Raw genomic sequence first — 16054 nt, forward strand, 5'->3', positions numbered from 1 at the left:
ATATCACTATGAAATACGAATCCAAGATATGTTTGCAGTTATCTTTTTTCCTCCTCTAGGCTGAGGTTATATAATGAAGTGCTATGTTCACCCATTTTGTTTTGTTTTTTTTTTAAGCAGGGTCCACACTCAGCTTGGAGCCCAGTGTGGGGCTTGAACTCACGACCCTGAGATCAAGACCTGATCTGAGATAAAGAGTCAGATGCTTAACCGACTCAGCCACCCAGGTGCCTGTGAAGGGCTGTGTTCAAAAGTCACTGGTTATTAATTTTTTTCTTCTTCTTTTAAAGTCTTCATGTGGGGTGCCTGGGTGACTCAGCCAGTTGAGCATCAACCCTCGGCTTGGGTCATGGTTTCAGGATCCTGGGATCAAGGCCCCTGTTGGGCTCCCTGCTCAGCAGGGAGTCTGCTTCTCCCTCCCTCTCTCTCTCGCGCAAATAAATAAACAAAATATTTTAAAAAAATAAAAAATAAAATCTTTACGTAATTCATTTGAAATCTAGTTGGGTTCATTTGTTTCTGCTTGTTTTAAATTTTAGTTTCCCCCCAGTAGCCTTGTAGATCGAATGTGCTCTTTTGTAATATGTAAGACACGTGTTTCCCAAAGTCAAAACTGTACAGAAGGTGCCTTTGTATTCAAGTGGGCAGACTCGAAACCTAGTGCTGTGCTTTCACAGACTATTCAGGTTAGTTCTCTCTATTAAGGCCGATTGTTCATGTATGTGTGTATGTTTGTGTGCGTGTGTGTGTGCCCGTGCGTGCGTGTGTGCACGCATGTGTGTACGTATCACATATCAAATACATTAACTTTTTGTTATGAATATTTTCATCATTCAATCATTTGTTTTCTCAGCAAATACTTTATTGAGGAGCTACTACATGCCAGGCACTGCCTTAGGCACAGAGAAACAGTGATGAACTGACACGACAAAGCCCTTGAACCTTGTGGGACAAGCCGAAGGCCAGGAGTATGAAGGAGCAATGCCTTCCGTACTGACGCAGAGTGAAACAAGGGAGGGAGTGACAGGAAATGACGGGAAGGTCGTTTCTGTTTGAATTAGGTTAGAAGGGGGTATACGCTGTGACAGAAATTTGGGCTTTATCTTAGGTGACAAAGAACCAGCGAATGATTTAAAAAAGGGTAAAAATGTGATCAACTTTGCATTTACCTATATAACTCTAGTAATACTTGGCATGTTAAACCCAGTAGGTTACTAAAATTAAGAGAGTGGCGGGTCGGGAGGCGGAATCATTCTTTTACTGTACTGCTGAGTCATCCAAAAAGTGGAAATTCCTATACTCAGGTGTGTTTCTCATTTCTTCCATAAAAGGAATAGTGAGGGGGCGCCTGGGTGGCTCAGTGGGTTAAGCGTCTGCCTTCGGCTCAGGTCATGATCTCAGGGCCCTGGGATCGAGCCCCTCATTGGGCTCTCTGCTCGGCGGGGAGCCTGCTTGTGATCTCTGTCTGTCAAATAAATAAATAAAATATTTTTCTTAAAAAAAAGGAATAGTGAGTTACAAAATTTCTTAATTGGGAGAATCAGTCATCACAAATGCATGACTTGGATTCTTTTGGTACGATTTTTTTTTTTTTCTCTTTTCTCGAAGCAACCTTTCCAACAGGGAGGCTGAAGGTTTGCTCTATTTGACTCCTGTGTCTACTTATCAACTGGATCCAAATTCTAAAGGGAGAGGGACTATCTCAGCACCTCAATAACCCAAACTGTCTCCAATGCTCAGAGGAAAAGCAGGGAGTCGGCTAGAGAGCCAGCAAGAGTGGATTCGAACCACAACGAAGTTCTGAGCAGTAAATACAACTGCTTAGGAGAGTGTCGTATATTAAAAACCAACCAACCAACCAACAAACCAACAAAGACGGACCGAGAACAGAGGCTGAGGACCCCCAGCTTTAAGAGTTGGGTGGAAGAACCTTGAGGACGGAGATGGTCTGTATCTAAAGTTCCTGCGAACTGAATTCCGAAGTTTTCAGCTTCTGGAAGGTCCTGACGGCAGGTACCGTCTCTCCCCGAAGCCCGCAGGGAGCGTGCAGAGCACAGGCGCAGGGAGCCGGGTCAGTCCTCAGCCTAGGAAGGATGACGAGCTCCGCAAGTTCTGCTGACAGTTTGCAGCTGAAAAGCATTTTGTGTACTTTCCGCACAGCTTTCTACTTCCACGGTGGGGTCGTGTGACTCCTTGTCGGTAACACGGAACAGGACGATCGTGGGCCACTGGAAGGACGAACTCTGAAGCAGTACAGGGGTGAGGGTGGGCGCGCCGGCGGCAAGTGGCCGAGGAAGAAAGAAGTGGCTGAAGGCGGGTGGGGCAGCGGCTCACACCCAACCAAAGCCAGCAAGGGAGGGGGTCCCGGAGCCCGGGGCGGGACTGAGGAGATGCTCATAAACCCATCGTCTCAAGAAACTGCCGGGGACTCTGCTCTGGGGCCCTTTACCTTAATGCGTGGAATCTTAGAGTTGGTGAGAATGGTTAAGACGACACTGGAATTAATAAAATTCCTTTCTGAACCTCTACACATTAACAACCCAGCTAACAGCCAAGAGAATTATTTGTTAAAGCACTAAAATTATAAATGAAGCATTTACAAATTATAAATGAAGAGAAAAAAATGATTAACTTCTTTCCCCAAAATTATCTTCCTTGGAATGAGCAGATAATATAGATTACAGATTAGGATAAGTTACATTCATTAAGATAAGGCAAGAGCCCAAAAGAAACAATTTCAACAATTTATTTCTACAGCTTTCATGAATTTATTTACTGTATTTGTTCAAACAGCCTCTATAATGTGTGCTTTGTTCTAGCATTTGGAATCTGGAGGATGAAAAAGGATAGGGAAAAGCTAGTCCCTGTCTTCACAGTTTTGGTGGGGGGGAGGGGCAGAGGGCAGGGGAGAGAATCTTGAGGCAGCTTCACACCCAGCCCGGAGCCGGACTTGGGCTCAATGTCACAACCCTAAGATTAGGGCTTGAACTGAAATCAAGAGTTGGACGCTTAACCAAATGAGCCACCCAGGCATGCCCTGCTCTGTCTTTACATTTTAATTAAGGAGACAAGACAGAAATAATAAAATAAAGAACAATTATAAACAAGTAAAAAATTCTATGGCTAAAATAAGCATAAAAGCTGGCTCTCTCATGCTTTTTTAAAACTTCTTTTAAAAAAAAGAATTTTATTTATTTATTTCTGTGAGAGAGAGAGCATGAGCAGGGGGAGATGCAGGCAGAGGGAGAGGGGGAAACAGGCTCCCCGCTGAGCAGGGAGCCCGACGTTGGGCTCGATCCCAGGACCCTGAGATCATGACCTGAGCCGAAGGCAGATGCTTAACCCACTGAGCCACCCACGTGCCGCTATAATGCTATTTTTAAAAATTGTTTTATAACGCTATTTTTAAAAACTGCAGTACAATGTTGTATCAATTTCAGCTGTATAACACAGAACATAGTGATTGGATGATTCTATGCATTATCTCTAACGCTGTTCTTAAAAATGATACAGTTGAGGAACCTGGGTGGTTCGGTTGGTTAGTGTCTGTGTCTTGATCTCAGCTCAGGTCTTGATCTCAGGGTCCTGAATTCAGGCCCTGCACTGGGCTACACAGTGGGTGTGGAGCCTACTTAGAAAAAAAAAAAAAGATAAAGTGGAGCCTAGTTACTGATGGGGCCGATTAGAGCAGATGACCTTGGGCATTTGTAATGAAGGGAAAGGACTTCAAATGACTTCCCCGTACGAGAGAAGCTCTTAGGAGATGACAATTTTTTTTTTTTTTAAGATTTATTTATTTATTTATTTGTCAGAGAGAGAGAGAGAGAGGAGCGAGAGTGAGCACAAGCAGACAGAGTGGCAGGCAGAGGGAGAAGCAGGCTCCCTGTCGAGCAAGGAGCCCGATATGGGACTCGATCCCAGGACCCTGGAATCATGGCCTGAGTGAAAGGCAGACGCTTCACCGGCTGAGCCAGCCAGGCGCGCCCAGCAGGTCGGAATTGCTACCTCTGAAGCTCTAATGGAAGGGCGAGCTCTGTGCGACACCCCTCATCCATACCCCGTCTGACACGCTGACCAACGTATTTTTTCTATCTTTATTCCTGGAAAACTAGAACGGACAGATGATAAACTGAGGAAGAAAAACGGGCGAGCTTCCCCCCATTTTTTAATCTCCTCAAATTTGGGGGAAACCATGGACTTGAGGCTTACCCTGTTACGTGTCTGCTCACTGAAATGAGCTAATTCTTACAGAACCGAAGAGACCGCCCGCAGGGCAGACCAGAGCCACCTCACAGCTTGTGATGCTCTTGTGCCGACACATAATTCAGAATGTGGTAATTGGCCTAACGACCTGATGACCTAGAATTCTGATATCCAATATCTAACAGCGAATCTGAAGTTTTCGTGGTAACTTATCAAATGGTTCCCAATGACCAATATATGTGTCATTCACACAAGCAGTTATCTACGCAAGTCCCTGGGTGTATTAACTGCATTCTTTTCATGATTTATGCCAGTATTTCCATTTATAAAAAAAAAGTTTAATTAAACTTTATTTTTAAACTCTAACTTTGAGAGTCAATTCCTTTATAAACCAGCATTTGAACTTGAGTGTTTCAGGTATTGGGTTTACATTGTACATGTGCGGATCCGCTCCAGGACATGGCACTCCTACTGGACAAGTCCAACCTGTATGTGCTTCAGTTAATATATCCGATCACTTAGAAATAAAACAGAAATTGAGGCTCACCTGAATCAGAACTCAGAAATGTGATAAGATAGTGGATGCCTTTATGGTCTCTCACTGCTCTTTGATTTTGTTCATTTCCCATACATAACACCCGTATACAGTTCATTACATTTATTAGCACATTTTCTATGTCTAACCTCAGAAGACTTATCAGAGCTGGGATTCCATTCTAAAAATAAAGGAACAAAAATTAATTGATGAGCATGTGATGTGATAAGCTCTGGTGGTATACACAACTAATGAACTGTTGAACACTGCATCTGACACTAAGAGTGTACTATATGTTGGCTGATTGAATTTAAATTAAAAAAAAACATTGAATTTTATAAGATTTATTCAATCTTTATTTAAAAACATAAGTCCATAATCTCTCTCACTATAAATATCTGCTTATGTAGGAGAGAATGCCCACAAACAAATGTGTCTACCGGTATGTCACATTAAATGACAGTTAATATAAGTTTGAGCATAAAGTAGCCTCCTCTACACCAAAATAAAGTTCACCGCAACACTTAATAAATCTCTAAAGAGTAAAGCAACTGATTAAGATTAATTGAATACACTGCCAATTTGGAGATGTTCTCCATTGCAGACATTGTACTGGTAATTGGTGATTATATTTGTGCAACACAGAATATTTTAAGATGTGAATATAATTTCCTAATTTTAAATGGAATAAAGATGGCATTTCCCTCTATTAACAGAAAAAAATGCAAAAGTATTAAGAAAGATAAACAGAAATGTAATCTCATTTTCAATAAAAGCAGGAGACATCTACAATGCTGAGTCACAAACAGTAGGTGTGAGTTACCAGAAGAGATGAGCGAGATAGCCCATGGCCACTGTCCACAGGAAATGTTAGCAGAGCACAGTTTTCCTAATGAGTTGCCTCTACCTTGAGGGGCAGAAAAAATAACCCACACAATTCTCGGTCTGAAACAACAGGAATGGGTATGCAGGAGGGCAGCAGGCTCTTTCCTGGGTCTATTTAGCAAAAACAAATGCAAAATTTAAGGAAAGCAAAGATTAGCATCGAATCATACTGACAAGATATGTTTGGAAGAAGTAATCTGGTGGTGGGTACAAAGGAAGAGACGGACCCCGCACTGCGGAGGAAACGGGATCGACATTGTGAGGCACTACGCACCAGTCTCTGTTGGCTCAAGGAAAAGGAAAGCAGAAAGGATCCAGGCATGCAAGTCCGTGGCATAATTCATAATTCATAATTCACATTCATATATGTTCTTTCCCACATATACTTCCTGCAAATAGCCAGACCAGAAAGAACTTACCTAATTCAAAGATGAGTAATGATCATAAAGGAACTAGAACAGCATCTGTCTAAATATATTTAAGAAAAAAATCGAAAAACTTACGACAGATGAAGAATGCTCATCAAAAATTATTGTCACAAAATAGATGAAATTGTAACCAAAAGCACTATGTTATTATCAATGAAAAAAATTAATGAGGCAATCACTTCTATAAAACAGGAATGCACAGGAGAGACATCAGAGCTCAGGGAAGGTTTTTTTTTTGAGACGGGGAGAAGAAACGAGAGCTGAAAAATCTCAGGAAAGATGTGGAGAAATATAAAACCAAACTGTAATCAACACAAAAATAAATCGATGCTGAAAAACATAGCAAGTGACATGATAGGATTGAGAAAAAAAGAAAAATGAAATAAATTGAAATGATGAGTGGACAAGGACGAGAGACCAAGTGACAGCTACAGAATACAGAATATAGACTACAGGGAGCTATACAAGACAGGAACAGGTGATACAGTACACAAATAATTCGTGTGCGCACAGACAGGTGGTCCTTTAATTCCGACCAATGAATTCAGCGGCTAGTATTTTACTTTCACCCTACGATAGCTTTGACACTATTGATCATTTTTCCCTCTTTGAAACACCTTCTTCACTTGGCTGATGGGACCACAGGTTCCTCGGGCTTCCTCGCTGGCCGTTCTTTCTGAGTCTCTCTGAGGTCCCTCCAGATCTTTCAACTTTCCCAAACATCCTGGTGACTCAACTTTCAAAATGTAACACAGAATGTGATCACTTCTCATCATTTCCACAATGGTCTAAGACACCATTACGTGTCATCTGGATTACTATTACAGTTTTTAAATCGGTCTCGCAACATCCACCCTTGCCTGCCTATTTCAGAACAGAGGGTAAAGTGATATAAATCTCTCCATGGAACTGCACAGAACAAAATCGCTCAGTGGCTTAACACACTCAGCACAGAAGCTAAGGTGTCTGACAGTTGCCCACACAGCCTTAAGTGATGTGGTCCACCACCGCCCCGCGGAGCATCTCCCTTTTCCCTTCCCTCTGCCACTTTCGCTTTCCCGCTGTTTCTCGAACATTCCAGGCACATCCTGCCTTCCCGTAACTGTGCGCTGTCTCCTCTGCCTAGAGTTCTCTTCCCGACGGAAAAGCACGGCACGCTCTCCCACCTCCTTGAGGTCCGTACTCAAATGCCAACCGCCTCCTCCCCTTTCCCTGCTTTACTCTCCTTCTCACCACTTCTGCTCACCTAACCTACTATGTATTTGGTTTATCTGCGTTGTTTATTGTCCTGCTACTCCCAGCTACAAGCTCCACGACACTGGAGTTTCATCTGTTTCACTCACTGCTGTCACCCAGCATCTAGAATAAAATCTGCCATCTAAGAAACCCACAAAAAGTACTCGTGTGAATGGACTAAAAGACTACTACAGGGGAAAAAAAAATACTTAAACATATGAATTCAGGAAAACATTCCAAAAATAAAAGGTGAACATACATGTTGAAAAGTTATACCAGATCCCAGGAAAAACAGGTAACTAAGGTTGATGTGTCAGTCCTGGACTTTAAAGATAAAAAGAGAAAGAAAACACTGACCACACAGTAGAAGATGAAAAAAACAGTATTAACAAACTATGACAGAACTAAGATTAAACGTCATGTCAATAAATGTAAAGGAGCCATACTCAAAAAGAGTGAATGACGAAGCAAAACTTAACTATACTGTATACGAGGACGCACGTATCCTAACTCTGGCTAACTGTTAGATTCACTGGAGATTTTTGAGTTCTAAGTAAGCAAAGATTAACTCTAGAGGTGGGCCCCGGGGGGCCATATTTCTAATATATTTTCCAAGTGATAACAAACCGACCAACAGGAAATGACTCAAAAAAGTGAAAAAGGACAGGCGAAGCCGAATCACACATGCGAACGCAAAGGAAACCGAGATCCCGAGCAGAACTCTGGACCAGACAGAATTGAGGGCAGAAGTAGTGGACGCGGCCAAAAGGGCCCATTTTACTGCGCAGCAGCTCCGTCGCCGTGAGGAAGCGCCACGGGAGGAAACCACGGGGACCTTCGGTGGACGGCCGCCGGCGCCACGGGTGGGTTTCGCTCGAGGACGCGCTGCACGGCAGGGACGGCGGCGGTCACGGGAGGGGACTTCCCGGCGCGCCGCGGGGCCACGCGCTCCGGCCAGAGCAGGCCTCGCCGAGCGGCCGCGGGTCTGGGGACTCGTGGGGACACACGCACGCCCTGGCGCTGAGGAGGCCGCGCGCCGCCCGTGCCACCGCCGGGGACAGCCTCGCACACGCTTCGGACGAGACGCGGTGCCCCCGGGCCCCTTGCGCGCCCACCCGCGCCGGAGCGCGTCGAGCCACTGCCCGGGGTTCCGCGCGCCCGGGGGTCCCGAGAGCGCAGGAGCCCCCGGTGCCGAGGCGCGCGGGACCCCCCCCCCCCCCGCCAGCCCCAAAGAGCGCACGGCCGCCGCCGCTGCTGCCCCACGCGGGCCGGGGCAGGTCCGGTCTCCGCCGCCGTCCTCCGGCCCCGAGCCCGTCCCCGGGAGTCCGCCGGGCACGGCGACGCGGGGCGCACCTGTCCGGCCTCCACAGAAGGGGCTCGTCCGGCAAAGCGAGATTCTACGAGGAAACTTACGTATCTGGCAATAACGTCCTTGTCTTCGAGTCGAGCGGCGTCGAACAAGATGAGCGCGCAGCGGGAGTGCAGCTCGGGCTCGTCCGACGCCAGCAGGTGGACCAGGGCCGGGATGCCGCCGGCCTCCACGACGGCGCGCACGATGCTGGCGTGCGTCGAGATGTTACTCAACAAGCCGACTGTCTTGCACTGTAAGTTTATTTTGGAGCCTTTCAATAGATTGATTAAGGCAGGAATGGTACCTATAATGAAGAAATCAAGGAAAAAATGAATTATTTTTAAACATTTATAATTAACCGATGATAAGATTTAAATGATGGTTATGGTCATTGCCATTTACACAATTAGCAAATCATTCTATGAAATCTTTATGAAATTATTTGAAACCATATGAATGTACTTTTCTGTCTTCTCTACGGTTCAGGCAACCCTCCTCGCGCACACGTCGGATATTCACAGAGCACACAAGCCTCCATTGCATAGAGGCAACTCAAAGCCTTGGAACCGTGGACTTCCGGCTGAACATGATGGGTGAATAAATTCTTTGAGCTACGGTATGACACAGTTCAGTTTTGATACTTCATCTAATTTTTGTGACAGTATTTGTGCAATTGTTTGAACATTTTGTTACATTTTACCCATTTTTTTTGCAAGCAACTGAAAACAAGTGTTGAATTTAGTAAAAAAAAAAACTTTAGCTTCATGAATAACTATTGGTTCAAGGATGGAGATCACCGGATATGGTGAAAAATAAAAAATCTGGCTTCACCTGATGCTTATGTATCAGTTCAGTATGAAAGATATCACAGAACACCCTCTAGAGCATAATAGAAATGCTGGAAAATATAACGGGTATAATTAAGCTTTTATTTATTTATCCACCTGAAATGAAACCTCCGTCACAACTTATCTATGGTTCCCTTTTCGGACACAGAGCTTTGTGTACATGTTTTTAGGAACACTAAAGGTTAGTTTTTGGGTACTACCTGTATTTTTTATTTATTCGTTTATTCATTCAACAAGTATTTATGGAGCATTTCATATGTGTCCAATATCCACATCAGAGCTGTGGATACTATACTGGACAGTGCAAATAGAACAAACCATCATTTCAGAAAGTTGTATTCTCAAAACAACCCAATGAGGTAGGAATCATTTGATTAACGAGAAAATTAGGGTTAGAGAGGGCGAGAAATTAGCCTAAGTTCTAAATGCAGATCTACTTACAAACCCAGGGCAGACACAAGAACAGCTATTTTTTTAAGTTTTTAATTTGAATTCCAGTGAGTTAACACACAGTGGAGTATTAGTTTCAGGCATACAAGGCAGTGAGTGATTCAACCCTCCACACAATACACACTGCTCATCACAAAAAACCCGCTATTTTTAATTTTAAAAATAAATTGTGTAAATACAGAATAGGGATAATTTCTAAGTGAAAGTACATATAAAAGGTAGAACAGTAAGTCATTTAATAACATTTTTGAGTTTATAAATTTTTAGAGAAGTGGAATTTAGAAAGTTTTTTGATCATGTGCAATTTTCATGTAAAAATAAAATATAAAGTTGTCAGAGAAAGACAAATTCTATATGATGTCACTTACATGTGAAATCTAAAAACAAAAACCAAAACAAAATAAATGAAGAAACAAACAAAAAGCAGAATCAGACCTCTAACTACAAAGAACAAACTGATGGTTGCCAGAGCGGAGGGAGGTGGGGAGAGTGGGTAAAAAAATAGGTAAAAGGGAATGAGAGATACAAGCTTCCATGTGGAATGAATAAACCATAGGAATGAAAGGTACAGTATAGGGAATATAGTCAATGGTACTGTAATAGTGTTGCATGGAGAAGACAAGAATCGACATTTTTCCAAAGAAGGTATCCAGATGGCCAACAGACACAAGAAAAGATGCTCCACATCACTCATCATCCCGGAAATGCAAACCACAATGAGATCCCACCTCACACCTGTCAGAATGACTAAAATTAACAACACAAGCAACAACGGGTGTTGGCAAGGATGCGGAGAAAGGGGAATCCTCTGGTACTGTTGGTGGGAATGCAAACTGGGGCAGCGACTCTGGAAAACAGTGTGGGGTTGTCTCAAAAAGTTACAAATGGAACTACCCTGTGGTCCCGCAATTGCACTACTAGTTATTTATCCAGAGGATACGAAAACACAGATTCAAAGGGGTACATGCCTGTTAAATACCAATCAGTGAATATACAAAGATGTTTATAGCAGCACTGTCGACAATAGCCAAATAATGGAAAGAGCCCAAATGTCCCATGACTGATGAATGGATGAAGATGTTGGGGGGGGGGGTTGTGCAGCGAGCATGTTGCTCAGCCGTCAAAAGAATGAAGTCTCGCCATTTGCGATGACATGGATGGCGCTAGAGTGTATTACGCTGAGTGAGATAAGTCAGTCTGAGAAAGACAAATACCATATGATTTCACTCCTGTGTGGAATTGAAGAAAGAAAACAGATGAACACACAGGAAGGGGAAAAGAAAAAAAAGGACAGAGGGAAATAAGTCATAAGAGACTCAATGATAAAGAACAAACGGAGGGTTGATGGCAGGAGGCGGGTGGGGGATGGGCTAGATGGGGGATGGGTATTAAGGAGGGCGCTTGCTATGATGAGCAGCGCGTGTTGTATGTAAGTGATGAATCACTGAACTCTACTCCTGAAACCAATACTGCACTGTATGTTAACTAACCAGAATTTAAATAAAAATGGGAAAAAAATTGCATGGGGACAGATGGTGGCTATGCTTATGAGGAGCATAGCATAATATACGTATAGAGTTGTTGAATCACTATGTTGTACATCTGAAACTAATATAACATTGTGTGTCAACTACATTCAAATTTTAAAAATATAGAGATATATAATATTTATAAATTAATATATAAAAATATTTATATCTATATATATTTGTCGGGTAAAGGAAGTGATCTTAGAAAAAAGAAAAATGGAAACTTAAAATCAAGTAAAAAGTTTCCTCTACAATTAAAAATAGATTTTAAGGGGCACCTGGGTGGCTCAGTCAGTTAAGCATCTGTCTTCAGCTCAGGTCAGGACCCCTGGACTTGAGCCCTGCACTGGGCTTCCCTGGGTGGAGGGAGGGGCGGTGGGGGGAGGGCTGCTTTCTCTTTCCCTCTGCAGCTCTCCTTGCTCTGTTCTCTCACTCACTCTCTTGCTCTCTGCCTCTCAGATAAAGAAATAAAAACTTTAAGAAATTGATTTTAAAGTGACTGAACATAATTATAGCCCCGCATAAAAGAGCGTAAGCAAAAGACAGTTGAGAGACTTTACATCACCTGCATCCAAAATGTATTTCCAGTATCCATCATTTGCTAAGCAAATTACTTCCAAAGACATCACAGCCATCATCCGTCGTTTATAGCTTTCACACTGCAACATTTCTGGCGAGCGATCAACAGGAAAACACACGTTATAATTTTACAAGAAGGAATGACTGGTCTGCTTTGTACAGGCCACGTGAAGCTGTGTGTTGAGATCACCCCTGTCGCCACCAAATGCTGTTCATTAAATTCCCTCTGTGCATGGCCCTCGATGAGGTGCTGGACAGACTGCAAATGCCCACCGTCTTTAAGGTTTTATAATCTGTAGTGTTAACCCCAAAAATTCTGAAATTTTTTATCTTTGGTCTGAATGACTTAGATGGACGGGTCATGAGGTTCAGATACACTGGGAAATCAGTGCACATTTCTCTTGCCTGACATCAGTTGCTGAACAATTTCAGTGTGGGGCACCTGGGTGGCTCAGTCCCTTAAGTGCCTGCCTCTTGGTTTCGGCTCAGGTCATGATCTCAGGGGTTGTGACACTGAGTCCTGCATTGCTCCATGCTCGATGGGGGGTCTGCTTGGGATTCTCTCCCTCTGTCCCTCCTCCCACTTGCAGGCGCCCTCTTTCTCTAAAACAAATGAATCTTTAGAAAAAATTTTGAGTGTCAGTTTCAAGGATGGCAAAGTAAACCACGTTATTGTCAATAAAAATTTAATACCCATTAGATCATCTATGAAGTTTTATACATCTCCTGAGGGTGAAGAAGACATTTCAAAAAATCTTAAATAACTTATACTCCAGACAGGAGATAATGCAAATAAATATATATGCTTCTAAACAATATCTACGGTACAAGAAAAAAAACCTCATAGAAGTATCCTTTCCTGGTCTCTCTTTACCCAGCCCCATTAATAGCAAATCTGGGCCTAATCCTACCTTCGCTAGATCACTCAAATTTTGGATCTCTTAACATTCAGCTGCTCTGCAGGAGCTCACCCTGGAGACGGCCAATAAACCGTGGCTAAGGCTTCCTTTCCCCGTCGTGGAAGTGCCCTGCGCGAGCAAAGAGAGCTACTCCAGGGCTCAAAGGAGCGATGGCCCGTGGCCGCACGCTCTCTGGTCGTTGTTGTGTTCGGGTCATCGTCAGCTCTTCCCAACAATGGCTGCAGGAAGGAGTTGCTCTCAGGCATTTTCTGTGCCATTAGGCTCTTCCTGTCAGGGGCTGGTTCTTCCAACTACTGAGGTATTTCAAATGAGTTATTCTCTTGAAAGTAACAGGACGGTCTTCTGAGCTCCCGCCAAGAAGCCTGGGATATAATGACACACACGCGTGCAAATAAGCACCGGAAACTCTCCGGCATCTCGCGACGGATGCAATTGGAACGTGTTCCCAGTACCTAGTAAATTCCAAAATCAGGTCTTGAGTCCTTTGGAAACTAATTATTCAGACTTCTTGAGTCAGTGGAATGGAGTTGAAAACCTTAAATATATCTTATCCCATCCTACAATCAGTTGTTGGGAAAAGCCGTCAGTTTACACTCCCCAATTGGCTTCATTCATGCTTTAGTTTTATTTTAGTAAAGTAACACATGCTCATGATTCAAGGTTCAGTTTTGTTTTGTTTTTTAATTTGACAGACAGAGATCACAAGTAGGCAGGGAGGCAGGCAGAGGGAGAGGAGGAAGCAGGCTTTCCACGGAGCAGAGAACCTGATGCGGGGCTCGATCCCAGGACCTGAGACCATGACCGGAGCCGAAGGCAGAGGCCTTAACCCACTGAGCCACCCAGGCACCCCTCAGAGTTCAGTATTACTGAAAGGCCTATAACAAAATATAGTAGTTCCCTGACTCACCCTCTCCATTTTTCTGAGTTAATCTCTCCAGATTTAACCACTTTGGACTCCTCCTCTATGCCTTCTGTGACTTACATATCTCCATATTTCTAAATACTTACATTTATTTTCCCTGTATCAATTTTACTTTATTTTAATTTTTTAAGAAGATTTTATTTCTTTCTTTGTGTGTGTGAGAGAGAGAGAGAATAAGCGGGGGGAGCGGCAGGCAGAGGGGGAAGCAGGCTCCCCACTGAGCAGAGAGCCCGATGCAGGACTCGATCCCAGGACCCTGGGATCATGACCTGAGCCGAAGGCAGAGGCTTTAACCCACTGAGCCACCCAGGTGTCCCGGCGCCATATCCATCTGAGACATCCTCGGTTGACTTCATGTTATGGTGAATGAGAAGCTCTTTCAACGCTGCAAGGCCATTTCCTGTCTCCCCTTCCCCATGTTTATAGTATTCAGTTAAATTAATAGTCCAGACTTACATTATCACGCCTGTACAGGTATTATTCACAGGTAAGCATTGTAATGTACTACAGTTTGGGCTCCTTTCTTACTTTTGTCTTTCCTGGAGGTAATAATTTCCTTATTTGATTTCATCTCCTCGGGGCTCTTTGTACCTTTTGGGAATGCCTCCCGCAGTTTCCCTTCGGCCTGGGAACAGTGTCCATTCTGGGACCTGCCTTTGCTGTCATCTTTGAAATCCCCTTTGCTTTTCTCTTGGGTCAGACTCCTATTTCCTATTTGTCAAGAGTCCCCACCTTGGTATCTCTAGGTCTTCTCTGCCTAGCCTCAGCAGAGGACATTTCCGACGGGCACTGTGGGTCCTAGAGCCCCTGGAGATTCACGGTGGAAGGCTGGGGAGCCCTCAGCTTCCCCACGGTAGTTGGGAATGACTTCTCCAGCCTGCTGAGTCCTCGTCTCGCTGCTCCCAATATTTTGCGGCTGCGGCATCCTTCCCCGCCGCCTCCTGAGTATGTGTCTCCTGCTGATGGCGACGTTTTCCTGTGAGCTCGTGTGACTTAGCGGGGTCTCGGGAGACAGTCAGATTAGACACGTGCATTCAATTGCCCTAGTAGCCCCTACCTTTATAATATTTCTGGCTAGACTGAACCCAGATTTGGAAAAAAATCTCCAGCAAAAATTTTCACACAACATTTATCAATATATGAGGAAAAATGTTGCTAAATCTGTCTTTTACATTAAGAAGGAATAAACTGGAGGGAATCTTTTTCACTTGAACTTTAGTTTCCTTCTTCTTTCCTTGTTTGGTGGTGGTGGTTGTTTTTTAATTTACTTTTTTGATGGAGAACAAGATAGATGGACTTTGGAGAACGTTGGAAAATAAAAATCAATATAATTGTATAAGACACGGTCTGGGTTATTACTCTTTGATTTTGGAAATAAAACTACTTTTGCACACACAAAATAAAGCTCAGTATTATTTTTACTTCTGGTTGTAACTAAAAAATGTTTATTTTATGATTTTTAACTGTTTAAAATATGATGCACATATTATTTTATTTGCTCTATTTCAGAGTAAGCATCAATGACTAAGCTGAGTAATAATCAAAACATTTATTTATAAAGCGATTATGTGTTGTATACTCACCTACCAGAGTTTTCCAAACTGGGAGTTCAGGAATATTTAACTCAATTATATGTTTGAGAACCTCTGTGTGAAAAGTTAGCACCGATAAATGAATTATATTATTTCCTTTGATGTCTGTTTTTCTCCAGTTAGCACCAAGAGAAAATAGGTACTGAATAGTGTCCAGTGCTCCCGAGGTGGCAGCAAGTAGCAGGGGAGTACACTGATTCCTAAAAATCAGGACATATCACAGTAAGTAAGCGCAAGTATTATCAGCACATTCTACAAGCAAGGAAACTGAGGCTCAGGTAATGCTCCGACACATTTTGTCCGGTTCTCAAACCCCAGCTTCCTTCTAGTGGCAGAAACCAACAGAGTTTCTCAAAATCCCACGATCTCCTTTTTAGATAGTGAAGATCTTTTGGTTGGGCACAAGGCTACCCAGCCTGAGGTTACAGTTCCCAGCTTCCTTTGCGGAGAGCTGTGACACATGCCCACGTTGGGCCAGTGTGACGTAGAAGTTACAGGGGCAACTCCCTAAGGAGAAAAGGATGTGCTACCGCTCTTCATTTCTTTTTCCCTCCATGGCTGAAACACAGGCATAAC

At 43.5% G+C, this 16054-nt stretch overlaps 1 protein-coding gene across 2 annotated transcripts in view; it reads right to left on the reverse strand.

Annotated features, from left to right (window-relative positions):
* ANKAR (ankyrin and armadillo repeat containing) overlaps positions 1–16054 on the reverse strand; it is a gene marked incomplete at both ends in the record, with an annotated part of 65484 nt that overhangs the window by 25096 nt on the left and 24334 nt on the right. For both annotated transcript variants that reach the window (XM_080798585.1, XM_080798584.1), the window contains 4 exons: positions 4751–4919; positions 8701–8942; positions 12031–12135; positions 15470–15678. In XM_080798585.1, the coding sequence (XP_080654711.1) occupies positions 4751–4919; positions 8701–8942; positions 12031–12135; positions 15470–15678 (725 nt within the window). The remainder of the gene's footprint in view (positions 1–4750; positions 4920–8700; positions 8943–12030; positions 12136–15469; positions 15679–16054) is intronic.

Source organism: Martes martes (assembly GCF_963455335.1).
Source record: "Martes martes genome assembly, chromosome: 3".
In the NCBI taxonomy this organism is placed as follows: Eukaryota; Metazoa; Chordata; class Mammalia; order Carnivora; family Mustelidae; genus Martes; species Martes martes.